The sequence below is a fragment of the Schistocerca serialis genome, chromosome 12 (genome assembly GCF_023864345.2).
Source record: "Schistocerca serialis cubense isolate TAMUIC-IGC-003099 chromosome 12, iqSchSeri2.2, whole genome shotgun sequence".
NCBI lineage: Eukaryota > Metazoa > Arthropoda > Insecta > Orthoptera > Acrididae > Schistocerca > Schistocerca serialis.
The window spans coordinates 154,446,668-154,461,591 of NC_064649.1; the positions used below are offsets into that span (position 1 = coordinate 154,446,668).

The following is a 14,924-nucleotide window of genomic DNA, read 5'->3' on the forward strand; positions in this document are numbered from 1 at the left end:
ATTTACGTCCAGATAGCCAAACAACTCGCAAATTGTCCAAATGATAATCCATCTAAATCGCTCTGCAAACATGCTTCCTAATCATCAACTATCGAAATCATGCACCAGTCTTTATTTAAACAATTATAGACAGCTGCACCACCCAGTGTGTTCGCCAGGACACCACTTACGCTTACCCACCTATGTTGTCAGGCTAATGTACACTAATGTGCACTGACGTGTACTAACGTGCACAACGCATGACGTAACCCTAGATGGTGGGGGTAAATGGTGATAAAACGACTCTGCCTGTGCTTTTTATTTTGCAGGCAGTGTCTCCACCACGAGACCTAGACTCCAACTGACTTAGTATACAGTACTGGCACCAGAGGGCGCTGTCGCCCCTGACGTCACCTGTTCAACCGCTTCGTCTCTGTCGCCATTCTAACGGAACACGTCCGACATGCGCTACTGACGTCACAGGTTCAAGCTCGTACTGACGACACAGACTGTGCAACAGAAATCTGGCTGCAATTAAACAGAACACGTGGGCGCCGCTGCCCCCCCGGACCCGACGCCACCCCGGCCGCAGCCGGGCACTCCCGCCGAAGCGGCGTGGCTGTCAGCTGTCAGACCGCACGCAGACGTCCGTTCGGGTCCTGCACGCACGAGGTGGCGGCATCCCCATCATACTTGACACACCTGAGAAATTCCCCTCCAAATACGTCATCACCTAGGCGCATTTGATGATGCCATCGTACGGGTGCGAAGCCCTATTTTCAAAGCACAGACGCTGCAAGCTGGCCCGTGCACATGTGCACGCTTGCCAAAACACCCTTAATCGGCATTCTCCGTGTTTGGAAATAGATCACTGTCTAAGCACAGACGGGGGTGATCATTGGAAGCGTATCAAACAATGTTGTCAACATTATACTGATGTGGCATGACTATGTAAAAATAAGAACCGAGTCGACCTTGCTGAAATTGTGTATTGTCCAAGAAACAGTTAACGCTCACATTCTCGATATGAGTTTGTACTTTGAGCGGCTCCTGGGAGACCAATATTAGATTCCGATCCACCAGTGCAGGTTTACTGTATCCCTTGGACCTTCACATTGACCATGAAACACAAAAAATGCATCGGGATTGAATACAAAAGGCACAGTGCCGACTTAAGTACAAGAAAAGTGAATCTTCTAAGAGTTTGTGTCTTGAGCGGCTCCTGGGAGACCAGTATTAGATTCCGATGACCAGTGCTGGTTTACTGTAACCCTTGGCCCTTCACATTGACCATGAAACACAGAAATTGCATCGGGATTGTATACAAAAGGCACAATGCCGACTTAAGTACAAGAATAGTGAATCTTCAAAGAGTTTGTGCTTTGAGAGGCTCCTGGGAGACCAGTATTAGATTCCGATGCACCAGTGCAGGTTTACTTTATCCCTTGGACCTTCGCATTGACCATGAAACACAGAAATTGCATCGGGATTGAATACAAAATACACAATGCCGACTTAAGTACAAGAAGAGTGAATCTTCTAAGAGTTTGTGCTTTGAGCGGCTCCTGGTAGACCAGTATTAGATTCCGATGCACCAGTGCGGTTTACTGTATCCCTCTGCTCGTATGCACGGAAATTCTTGCCCTAACAGAATCTGTTTGCATTCGACGTTATTCTGCGTTATTTTCGCAGTCTTCCTCGCAGGCCTAACGCGATACCCCCTCCGTCACGTGCAACCCTTCCTGCTTTCAACACACATAAGCGTTCCCTCCACAGATGATGAAAAGACTGAAGGAATTGAAGCTTTTCTCTCTCACACACACTCTTTCTATGAATTTATAGTGCACGAAAATATTGTAGGAGGTAACTATTAAGCAAAGCTTTCCCAGTATGTCACAGCAAAGAAAATTAGTCACTGCCGTACACTTACGTGACGGGCGGGACAAACGTCCGTAGACGAGAAACTTGAGCAAAATATATGAGAAAATTAAATTCTGCTTGCGTAAGAAGGCGCCAGCACTCCAGGCGGCAAAGAGGTTGCGAGAATAATAACAGACGCCAGAGCGAGGGAGCCTATCAGAAGGGAGGCCAAAGACAGACTCGCAGGAAATGCACCACCGACGCCCTCTCGGCCCCCAGTACTCAGATGGCCGCCGCGGAACGGTGCGGCCGGTCAGCCCGTCATCCGCTGAGCCGCCAGTCGCAGCCCGGTGGCAGCGGCAGCCGCACTTAGCTCGGCCTCCGGCTCTGAGACTGGCAGCACGTAGCGACCAGAGCAGTGTACTTCACCAGCAGTGAGGCTAATGTGGACTGTTACGAAATATATTATACCACAACACGTGGTCCATCTTAAGTAACTTCTTGTTCTCAAGAATAAAGAACACTGTTGATACCTGTGTGCAGTTGTGTTACAGAAAGTAAATACCAGCCACCAGCAACATCCTCTCCTCGCTTCCCCTGGAACAACCCCACAGTGACAACAAGACGACACAAAAACTGGTGATGGGAATAATTCGGTCCAGATCTTGCTTGCTTCTCTCGTGTTATAGCTTGCAAGGGTGCTCATTTCACATTGCTAATTTGTTGTTGTCTTCTTGCATGTATTCCAGGAGGGGATCAGCAGAACTAATCAAATTTCTCTTTTCAGAGGCTTTCCTTGCTTTTTTGCTATAACGTATCTGTGTAAACAATGGCTACCCTGCCCCCTCCACCCCCAGCCCCCGCGCCTCAGCCGCAGATGGCCAATGTGACGGATCTAACACAGGCTTTTCAGTTTCAGAACCGACAAATTGCTGCTTTGCCGACGACGGTACAACGACTTCTCGCTGCAAGAGCCGTGTCAGCCGCACAACGACAACCGGCCAACGGGCATGTCAACATTGTGGCAATGTAACGACACCGAAGAGGAATGGCTCGAATACCTCACACAGTTCCAAGCACATTGTCAAGTTCACCATGTCGCAGGTACTCTGAAACTACAATACTTTCTTCCAACTGCGAGGTTAACAAACCATTTACAACTGCATCTCGATGAACTCAGCTATGACAAAGTAACTGCTGCATTAACTCAGTACTTTTGTAACACCATTATCGATTGTAATTGGTACAGAGTAATTATGTGCAGGTAACTATGAACTGTTTATTCTTTAGGCATTAACTTCTTTGAATTGTTGGAGGTAAATGGAAATTTGTGATGTATATTTTTATTTAACTTAACAGTGTGCTTAAATAATGAAACTTTGTTTTAACCAACAGACATATTTAATAATATTATTATGTCAATAACTGGCTCGTACTTAGGGAAATTATATTATGTAACTTACAAGGCGTAGGGAGCCCCCTCCATTACGGAAGGGCCTTGGCGCGCAAGAAAAGGTGGAAGTGTAGGTCAGTTAGGGCGGCGAGTGAGAGAGCACGGCAGGCAGTCAGCGGCCAGCAGTCGCACGGTCAACACTGCAGGTGGCGAGGGAGGCACGCTGAAACCAAATCTGTGATGGAACGGCCTCGGGTGTGGTTCCGGCTGTAAAATGGTGCTCTCGTGTTTGGAATTGCTCTAAAAATGATTAACTCGCCGCCAAGAAGAAATGAAATAAGAGCATTAAACCGCCAGAGAAGAGACCAGATACTTGTCACTTGCTTGCCACCACTATTGCGCCACTGCTTCAACCGCTTCGGAAAACATATGTATACCGCTGTGAACCAGTGGTCTTTTTTTTTTTGCCGTAATAATTCAAATGTTGAAAAACTTGTGTTTCACCATTGAAATTGTCCACTTCATGACACCAAGTAGAGTCCTATGCTACGTATAAGTGCTAAAGATCGACTATCTTGTTTGTGAAGAACTAATAATTTGTTTTTAATTTAAATGTGCCAAAGTTTCAGTGCTAAAGAGCATAAATGTTGTCAGTTAAAATCGTTTGCTTCACAAGTAGTAAAAGAGGCACATAATATTAAACTGGCGAAACCTTTAATTTGCTATGAACTGATTTTACTTTGAAAATGCCAAAGTGTTAGGACTAATGAACATAAATGCGGTCAGTTAAAATCACTTGCTGCACAAGTGTCGTTGTAAAGCACTTAATTTTCATCCTATTTGAAATTTACCTCTAACTTGAAATTATTTTGAAGTTAATTAGGTATATTGTCAGTGCAAATGGTTAGAAAGCACTGCAAGATAATTAATATCAAGTGGGATGGGCAGTCAGTATTATTGTAATGAAAAGTGTTTCTGTAAGATGCGCATAGTTCACGATAAAGGAAGGTACGGTATAAGGGCCCCCACTTTATTTTTTGCCAGCAGGAGAAAGTTAATTTGAATCTGGTTTTTTGCTCACGAATCTGAAACATTACCACTGTGGAATGAATATGAAATGTGCTATTTCAGTGTCATATTATTCCATTTGTGAGATGTATATGTTTGTTAGTCAAACTTTAACTCTTGTCAGGTGCCACATAGTCTCGTGTTGTCTTTGGGAAATTTTTTTGTGCTGAATTAGTTAAAGGTTGAGGTGATGGTTGTAGTTAACAGAAGTAAAGTCACTTTTACATTTCTCCACTTTTCATTCGCAGCCACACTACACGACAACGGTGCGCCATCTCGTGGGGAAGGGGGAGGGGGGGGGAATGTGCTAGCATAATCTGGCGCCAGCACTCCGAGCGGGAAAGACGTAGTGGGAAGACAGATAATAGACGCCGGGGCAAGCGAGCCTATCAGAAGGGAGGCCGATGCCCTCTCGCCCCCGGTAGTCAGATCGCTGCCGCGGACCGGAGGGCCCGGTCGATCCCGTTCGGTCGTCCGGTGAGTCGACGAGTCGAGTGGTCGGTCGCAGCCCGGTGGCAGTCGCAGTCGCAGCCAGCTCGGCCCGTAGCTCAGTCGGCACCTGGCGACCGGAGTAGTGTGCGCAGCGGGACGTGTGCTCCGTCAGCAGTGAGGCTAACGTGGGCCGTTACGGAAGAGCTCGTAACGCGACAACGTTCCTGAGTAATTTTCTGTTCTGATAAATAACGAACCCTGCTAACACCTGTGTGCAGTTGTTTTATAGAAAGAGGTTACTGGCCACCAGTAACATCCTCTCCTCGCTCGCCACAGTACGAGTCTACGGTGACAACGAGACGACACAAAAGAAATTAATTGTTTCTGATAAAAGATCCCAACTGAGCGTCTGTTTGTGTCACCCTCCCATAATATCCTCAGCCAGAGGTCTCTCAAACGACTGCCAACGTCATTGTTCGACGATAGTGGACCGATCTGCTTGACATTATTCTGATGCACAGGTACACGCAATAAATGAAGGAAATGAATGTCAATTTGATCTCGCAGTGGTTCGACCTAGGGACATCCATATAAGTGAAGGAAGAACGCGTAATGCATCTGGTCGTTCTAACCGGGAAGGGTCACTCGGGCGAAAACGCTCGCTATTGGGTGGAGTGCCGTCACGTCACGACGAGGACCCTAGCGCAGCGCAGCCGTACGCTTACGCGCAAATGCGCCGCACCGCAGACTCCGTGCCGTGTTACTCGTTCGTTTTACTTTCGGTTTCGTTCGATACGCACCTGTACAAGTAAAAACGAGGGGCCTGACAGGTTTTGTACACATTAAGAGTAAATAAATGATAATTAACATGAAGAATAACTCACTCGTTCGATGAAGAAGCAAATCCTGTCTGTTTCTACTTCCGTTTACCAGACGACGATGCAATCCGTAACTGCTTCCTCTTTGCGGCACATTTCTTCATTGCTTCCGACTTTGCTCCTCGACTGAGATGCCTAATCCTTGTAAATGTTCTCGTTTTTACGTAAAGAGTAATAAATGCTTCACGAACTGCGGGAAACTTTTGTTTTAAAATAGACCACAGAGACTTTAAGACTTTTTTTGTTTACACACACCATTTCTGTGAAAAGCAGCAAATTCTTCTTCAAACTGCAACACTCTGTTTTGCCATCCTGGCGTTGGAGTGTAAAGACCACCACGAGATATAATGATATCCATTCTGCAGCATCATCTCCTTCACTTTTTGCTGCTGCAAGGCTTAGTGATTTATCAGTGTTGTGGCACTTAAATGCAATATAGCCTACAATGTATTTTACCGCACCTGGAAGAACATCTGAGACTACAGAGTCATCCCCCATTGTTACCACATCTGTCAGTAAATTTTCTTCAACATTCACAGTTTCTGGGATTTCTCGTAGCGGCGCTTCGTCAACAACATTTACACACACCTCACTGGCAATGAAGCTTAGGGATGCAGAATCCGGGTCGACGTCACACTGGGAAGACTCTAAAAAATGGTTCAAATGGCTCTGAGCACTATGGGACTTAACATCTAAGGTCATCAGTCCCCTAGAACTTAGAACTACTTAAACCTAACTAACCTAAGGACAGTACACAACACCCAGCCATCACGAGGCAGAGAAAATCCCTGACCCCGCCGGGAATCGAACCCGGGAACCCGGGCGTGGGAAGCGAGAACGCTACCGCACGACCACGAGATGCGGGCTGGGAAGACTCTGTGTTTAATTCTTTAGTAACTGGCCTGTTCCCAGAGAAAGAAATATCACTTGGATTATCCGTCAGTATAAGAAGACGTATCCTGTTCCTTACGTCAAAAGGCGTAGGACTGTTATAAAATGTACCTAATCCTCGTACCCAAGAAAAAGTTTTGCAGGCAATCGTGATTCAGTCTACAAGTCAATATATACCTAACTTTCATACTTTTCAGACTCTCGAAAAGACCAAAGAGAGATTTTACTGAAGTTATGAAACCTTTTTGGAAAGGCAACATTCTTTCTTTGTCACCAACGCGCATTGCTGAACAGATATCTAAGAATCTCTTCAAAGTATTTTCTTGAATTGTGACATTCATTCCAAACCCACTACGCAGGGGTGAGCATTCATCTTTTGCAACTCTAGGGTTCAAGACATCAAAGATGTCGTTAACGAGTTCAATCAAATTACTTTCAACGTCTTTATGAAGAACATACTTCAAAGCCTGAGCTGTTTGTCGTGAAAATAGGCGCGCTGCGATCCGTACATTCTGCCTTGCTCTTCCAGTTACGTTTAAGTGCGCTTCAGTAATGTGGCGTGTTATCGTCGAGTCACTCTTTTGATGTTTTAAAAACTCCTGCCTTAGATGTTTTGTATCCATCAGGTAGCGTAATGCCTGTATCCAAGAAATGGTTCCGTAATAACTTTAACATATGTGGTACATCGAAGAAAACCCATACATTCCTTGTGTCGTCTGCTGGATTTACGAAATAAGTTCTCTGCATCGACAGACAGCTCCTTCCAAACTTTTATATTTTTCCCGCCCATATAACACGTCACAGGAACTGCCTTAATGATGCTCTGAAGCAAATTACTAGTCATCGCAGTGTCGAAATCATAGTAAACTGGTTGTTTCCACTGTTTACGCAACTCACATATCATGCAAACTTGTACATTGGAATGTGGTCCGACTACTACGTCCTCAGACGAAAACATATGCGGCCATCAACATTCATTTCGTCAAATATCAGAGCTGCTAGTCTCTCTTGAGTAGGAAAAGTGTGTGACTTGGCTTTCAATAAACACAGGATATCTTCAAGAATACCCGGTCTGCATTTAAATTCCTTCGTCCATTTCTGAAGGGTTGCCCTGCACGGCAAAGGAATTTTTCGCTTTCGCAGATCAAGTGTATGCTTTAGGTGACAGAGCTCTTCATCTACATCTACATTTATACTCCGCAGGCCACCCAACGGTGTGTGACTCTTAAAGTCAATGCATAGGCAATGTCCTCTGAATTCCACTTTACCCTTTGTTTTCATTTAATAGGTATCTTATTTGCGCCGGTGTAAAACACTTTGACAATACACTATTTACACTTTTGAGAAATTTGACTTTTTCTTTCGCGCCAGATGACTTTCTGTCCGCTTCAACGAAAGAACACGTCAGAGATCGTTCGTTTTACTTCGTGAGGTTGCATCACATTTTTTTAGTGCCACTTCTTTCTGTGCATTCAGTTTTTTTTTAAAGTTCAATATCGGCCCTCAGTTCCTTAATTTCCAAATTCTTCTTCACTACTTCAGTGAGCTCATCAGCGCAATCTGTACATGTGGTTCGGTCGACTTTCTTTTTTTTCGGTGACACAGTTTCTAAAGTCGTCAAAGCTCGCTTTTGCAAACTTCTTGCTCCACTTGCGCATCCCTAACGAATGAATTTAATTTTCATTTTATTATTCCTAAAATTATTTACCGAGAAGGCCTACTATTCCTTAAAAGATTCTACTGAGTACTATGCAACTGCATTATTTCTCACTAAAAATCAGATAAATTGACAAAAGTGATAAAATATCAGTGGCATAAGCGGCTACAATAGCTTAATTTGATAAAATGTAAAAATAAAATTTTTTGAGGATATACAGTCATACGAACCAATAACCTCCGACACAGGAATCACAAAGCATACCACTACACTACGAAGTCAACTGGTCACTATCACATATTCTTACAGAAGTAAAGCTAAACAAGTTACGCGAAATATGCTGATTTTGTCATTTGAACTATATACTAGCTCTAAAATAGCTAACATATCGAGAATACGTAAAAATAAGGCCATTTCTACGACAAATGAAGCTATTATATCCAGGAGGAAAAGCAAATACACCTGAGCAACATTATTTATTGCCTGTACAATATAATCATTCCCTCCAGTAAAGCAGTACAGTAATGTGTCAAAAAGCGTTGCATTTATGTTAATTCATTTGCATTACGGTAATTTTTCAGTTTCAATTATTTAAAGTGTTATGTATGTGCAGACGTCTTATCCTTTCGTTTGCATCACCGCTTTCCGCAATTTCTTCTCCATGTCATTTCGGAATGTTTATGCAGGGGATTGCTGTTGGTAATAACTTCTTTCTTGAAGGTAACACTAGAAGCTCATTTCTCAGATCCCGTTCACAATCTTCAAGTCGAAAATGAGCTGAACGCACACGTGCAGTTTTCACGTTCACTTTGTCCTTGCGTTTGCATCGAACTGTCCATTCACGTTGCAAGTGCTCATCCTTGCGAAAAACGTGATAAATAACGTCCGTCGTCGTTCGAGCAGTATTAATGCAACGTGCCATGGCACGGTTACAGTGACTTTCTCAAAACAAATTACTCTTTGGGATGCACTCTGCCACTTCCGTGTTCCACTGAATTCATAGCAATGCAGCGTCCTCTCCGTGACGTCAAGGCGCGTCTGGGAGTTTTTTACTTGCTTTGGGCCGGAATGGCCTACCTGCTTTTTCTATATACCTTGGTTCTACCCTCGATCAATTCGTCATAGTCCTTTCTTTACTGGCTGTCAACAGAAATACATAGTAATAGTAATTCATACATAGTAATAGTTGTATCACAAAAATCAGAGAGGTTTGCTTTTTAAATAAACTCGACTCACAGATTTCCGGTAAATACCACATGTTTAAGTAAATACAGAGGAACATACGAGCAGATGCTTACACTATGAGATACCCGACAGACATAAGCGCCACCGTCGTGCCAGAATACATGAAGTACATAATGATCGCTTATTTGTTTACCGACACTATACATTTTTCATTTCCGCTTCGATCACTTAGCAAATGCCTCTAGCCAAATGATTTTAATTAAAAATCTCATTTCTTTATGTGAAAAAGAAAAAAACACTATTTTACTATAAAATACAGTATTAATAGATTTCTATAAATATGGTTTTGAAATCACTGTGGGGGCGATGCATAAATGTCCTTCGTAAATAACAATCATGTATAACGTTTTAGGGGCCCCTTGTGTGCACGAAGTTATGTAACGAACAGAACATAGTTCGGGCATTCAAACAGTTACCAACTAGTAGACACAGTTTCGCTTAAATATTTGGCCAAAGAATTTTGTTCTTTTAGAACGATTTAGTTTTGATTTTCTGATAGCAAACTATATTAAGAAATATTTTCGTTTTGCTTTAATCATATAATAAAGTACGAATTATTTGGTATCTGTGTGCTGATCGGTAAATTATCAGTCTTTATTAGAAGGTTTACCTTGGATTAGACCTTTTTACCATATTTACTTTCGACTTTATGAGGCACAAGTGAACAGTTGTGTTTATGTGGCGTTTCATTTTGTCTGATTCCATCCCTCGCCCGTGGGCGCATCAGACGGGAAAAAGCCCCCGTTCCCTCCCACCACCCCACCTCTAAAAAAAGAAACGCAGCGAGGGATAAAATCTCCATCCAGTTTACTCAGTTTAACATAAAAAAAATTGCTCCATATTTACAATTTTATCGAAAGGTACCGTTACAAAAAACAGAAGTTCGTACTTAATTTTTTCGCTTTGTGTTATCAAAGTTATCGTGTTGATTGTTTTGAAATCTGAGCTATTTTTGGTTCCACAGTTTACAAACTGCAATAAAGTTCTTAAACTTTAGACCAATGTGACTCTCGTCAGCAATTAAGTCTTCTGCTCTATCTACGGAGATCAGGCAGTCGCCGACCTCTGTCATCTGTTGCAGCTCCGCCTGCACACCAGCTGCTTGATACGAACAAACGCCTGCTGCTCGCACCAGGGCTGCCACGGCGTGTCGGGGGCTGCGCTCTGCTTCGCAGCTCAGCATCGTTTATACGAAGCAAATTAAGGGCAGCATCAGGGAGACGAAACACATTCGTTACGCGCTTGCGGCCCTGAAAAGAATTTTGCTTAGTGTACTTGTCTTGTCAAAAGTTTAATGTAGGTTATATGTAGTTACTCCTGTTCATTCATTTCGTGAAGTGAGAACTTCCGTTTTCTTGTTACGTGTACGTTGGCATCACTGTCACCTGTCAGAGCTCCGCATGGCTCCCACTAAACAACCTGTCAGCGTGTTGCTTGTAGTTCAGTACTCAGCGAAGCATATTACGAAAGTGTCCCCCACAAACAGGAGTTGAGCGTTCTTGTACGACACACGTATGTTTGGTCTTTAAAGTTTTTTGACATTAAACGAACACAGTCGTACCTGACAACAATAGTCGGCACATTAAGCACTGTTACCGAATAACAAAACGGCAGACGTCAGTTGGTTTCCGCGGTACCACCTTCATCACATGTGTTTATTTGTGGTTTCGCGCAACAAAAGTTATGAAGACACACTGGACGAAAAGCGTTCGCGGATACTTCAGCCGATTACTTCCACAATCCGACGCAGCAGAGGTGAGTACAAATTCACGTACTACTGCGGGCTTTCAAATGTGTTATCTGCTTATGCTTGTGGAGTCTTTCAGCATTACTTAAATGAGTGTCGTGAGCTTCATAGTGGGTTTTAAACTGCAGTACATATAGAATCACTACGTCTCTTTTCTTAGGAGCTTCTATGTACCTTGCCAATCAAATAGTTACTGTTCAAATATTTTGTTAACACAGTACGTGAAACTTGATACAACTCTAAAATTATTTACACATTTAATATCTCTCTTTTGCGATATTAGCAGTGGAGTTGTATGTACAAGATTTTTATACTCTCATAATAATGGGTCATGTACTTAGTTGCTCCGTTCAGTGGCCTGACGTTTACCTGTGAGATGTCTCTCATAAAATAAAGTCGTGTTTTCCGTCGTTCATGGCGCCACTTTTCGCACTTTACTTGCGTAGAAATTATGGTGTCTACGAAAGAAGCTAAAATTACCAGAGCAAAACGTGGTCCACCGCGTACGCGAATGAATAATGTGCATCCAGCGATACACAAAGAGAAATTTTGCCTAGTTAAGAGATTGACAAGACATGGCGATAAGCAACGCATTGCTAGATTTTTCAACTAGTACTATGATCTTGCTTCATTCAAATAGAACAATTCACTAGAAACGTACTTAATTACTTGTTCCTGCACAAAGCGTTTGTCATAATAAACTAAACTTAAGCCATAAATATCTATAGGTTTGTGCATTGCTTGCGTAGCAAACGCTTTTTTACTTCTCTGTGCTTGGCAGTATATCCTACTCATGCTGGCTGCGCTTACAGGGAAATTATCATTTTATGTTTTACACGTTTTAATGTTCATTCACATACCACGTATCCCTGTCATAAATTAGTACTTTCCAAATTATTTGGGATTAACCATTGTAGCCTACTGTTCAGGACATGTCTGCAGATCGTAGCTTTACATGCCACTGTGTAGTCTATGAAACAAAACACTTTTACCGCTTCAAAGCTTGTGACCAAATCTTAATCAGTTCTTATACAAATATATTTGCATATGTACGTTAGTCCGTGAGATTAGCACAGCTGGATCTGTCTGTGACGGTCAAGAATTGTACACAAAGATTTAGATTCCATACTTAATTACGAAAAATTCATTCATCCTTGAAGAAGCATACTTAAAAATTACAGAAGCACTTTCATTCTTAAAAGAAGAATTCGTCAGACTTAATTCCTAATAAGTCCAATCATAGCAAGTAACGTATGAAGTGAAATTATATACAAATACTAGATATTCCTCGTGCATTTCTTTCACCACCGCCCGTCAGGCCCAGGGAATGGAACAGCTCGCACGACGATACAGTGTGTACAGACTAATATGGCGCGCGGTGAGTGACCTAAAGGCATTTCCCATTTAAAGTCGCTACTGCGCCAGATGTCAATTCAGTTTGCGCGAATAATACATTTGATATGGAACCACCTGCAAGTGATATTGGTACTCCTTAATAATGCGAGAATCATTTGAGAAGACATTCGAATATTATTTAGCAAATTAGGTAGTTGAGCCTTTTGTTGTTCTGTTAAATGCTAGGATTGTGTCATTTTCGTTTGAATACAGGAAAAAATACCCATGCGAGCCTCTATGTTCTGACGTTCCATTGCATTACGAACACAGTACTGCCCTACTGCGCCTTAGTTCCTATCTCTTTGAGACTTTGACCTTCACTTTCTCGCACCATGTGCCACGAGATCCTTAATGAACTTAAAACTAATTTCCTACCACCTACTACTAAATGCCAAGTTCCGTTTGGATAGTCGATCTTTGCGTAACCTCCAACCAGAAATTCCGAGCCTAAGAGACAGGAGACAAATTCTTTACAGCGAGAAACGTCGAGTCCGCGCAGAATAATAACGTGTGGGGAGAGTGAGTGGTGGTGGTGGAAGGCGCTGGAGGGGTAGCGCCCTTCTACACTGAAGGGTACGGCCGTAACTTTTGTCAAGTATTCAGTGGAGCCCACACTTGTATGGCGACCATTCAAGAAGATCTGTCACCACTGCTTTCGTTGGTAGTTAAAAAGAACTCCGCTGAATTTGTTGTTTTCGCCTGGCTTGTTAACCATTTGTAACATTCAGAGAAGCGTCACGAGTGGCGAATTTTGAGTAAAACTGACACATTTAACTTTTGCTTCTTTTCCTAAAACGCGGCAGAGCTTACAGTTTCATCTCGCTACCCTGTGTTCTGAAACAGAGTTTTACGAAGTTTGTTAAGGAAGTGAGGAACAGGAAAGTCAGTAGCTGATGAAAAAACACATCCTCGGTACAAAAATATATTATTTCAAAACCTGTAGCATTTCTCCTTTCACCAGCTATCGATGGCCCTTAAAAATTGCGTCTGTGGTTAGTGGAATAACACGGTAAATGATGCAGTTCTGGCTGACAACCGTATGGAAAAATAGTCTCCTCTTCGCGTGCTGTCATTTGCCAAAATCTCATTTCGATATCTCAAACCGTTTAGGAAATATGAGGAATGCTGTCCATATTATGCCCTGGCTTTATTTCTGGCGGGTCGTAAGTGAGTGTGCTATGTAAGATCAACTTTTTCGAGATCAATGAGAGATGGAGACCAACTCCTAAGTCTAAAGACAAATTCAGTACTTTAGCTAAATTTAATACAGCGAAACATATAACGTAATTTCTACCAAATGTAAAATCGTAGCGACTTTCGCGCAGTGTCTTACTTCCGTGCAAATATCACCATAACTATGACCATCAACGAATGATGTGCACATTATCATGAAGCTGACACATTTATAAGCTGTAAGTAACGCAAAAATGAACTTTTTTACCGAATAGCTTAAGTAAAATCGGTACGCCTCTATTCTGTTTCGCCGACGTAAAGAGACAAAGACAGTCGACACCCCCTTCGGAACTAACGAATGAACTTGCCCGCCACTTTGGACGAAAACTGGTCACCGCGCTTCGGCTACCGTATTGTGCGCGGGCTGTACATGCTACTCTTCCGCCCTCACATTCCACAGTCACCCAACTAATTGCCCCTTGGCGCCAATAGCACATGAGACTGTACAGTTTTGGAGTGGCATTGCCCGTACACGAGTTTCACTGATTACAATTTTAAAACAATGCGCGTCATGGACGTTAACACCTGCACCTGTGTCCAACACAACTGTCGTGGGTACGCTTCCCACTGCACCATCCAGTGCTGCCCCAACTAATTCATCTTTCTTGCATGCGCGATTTAAAATAACCACAAAGTTCTCCTCGAATATCTGTATCTTCATTATATCATAGTACCGGAATCTCTTGATCAGTTTCGGCTCGTTGGTGTACATTCTGGAAGTTCACAAATTTTGAAATTCAGAGAAATATGAGAGTGCGAAATGAATGTGTGTGTGAAACGATATGGGACTTAACTGCTAAGGTTATCAGTCCCTAAGCTTACACACTACTTAACCTAAATTATCCTAAGGACAAACACACACACCCATGCCCGAGGAAGGACTCGAACCTCCGCCGGGACCAGCGCGAAATTAATAGTGCCTGCTGTACAACAGTAATGCTTATCAACATATCTATACAACTTCCGTTGCTGACAATAATAATAATATTATTAATAATAATAATAATATTGTGCATAACTTGTCTGAAAAAAAGAAAGAACAGTTTCTGTGGAATTTTGTTGTTTTGTACGCAATCAAGTACAGTTTCTGATAAGAACGAAATAATGTTTAGGCTTTCGCTACTCTCCATTCCGCCATTTTCTGTG

General features: G+C 42.7%; 1 protein-coding gene across 1 annotated transcript in view; it reads right to left on the reverse strand.

Moving 5' to 3' along the window:
- Positions 1-10,437: 10,437 nt before the first annotated feature.
- The window catches only part of LOC126428013 (uncharacterized), a 127,787-nt gene continuing 123,300 nt past the window's right edge, over positions 10,438-14,924 (reverse strand). Inside the window, exon 3 of the mRNA XM_050089895.1 lies at positions 10,438-10,653. Within this exon, the coding sequence (XP_049945852.1) occupies positions 10,438-10,653 (216 nt within the window). The remainder of the gene's footprint in view (positions 10,654-14,924) is intronic.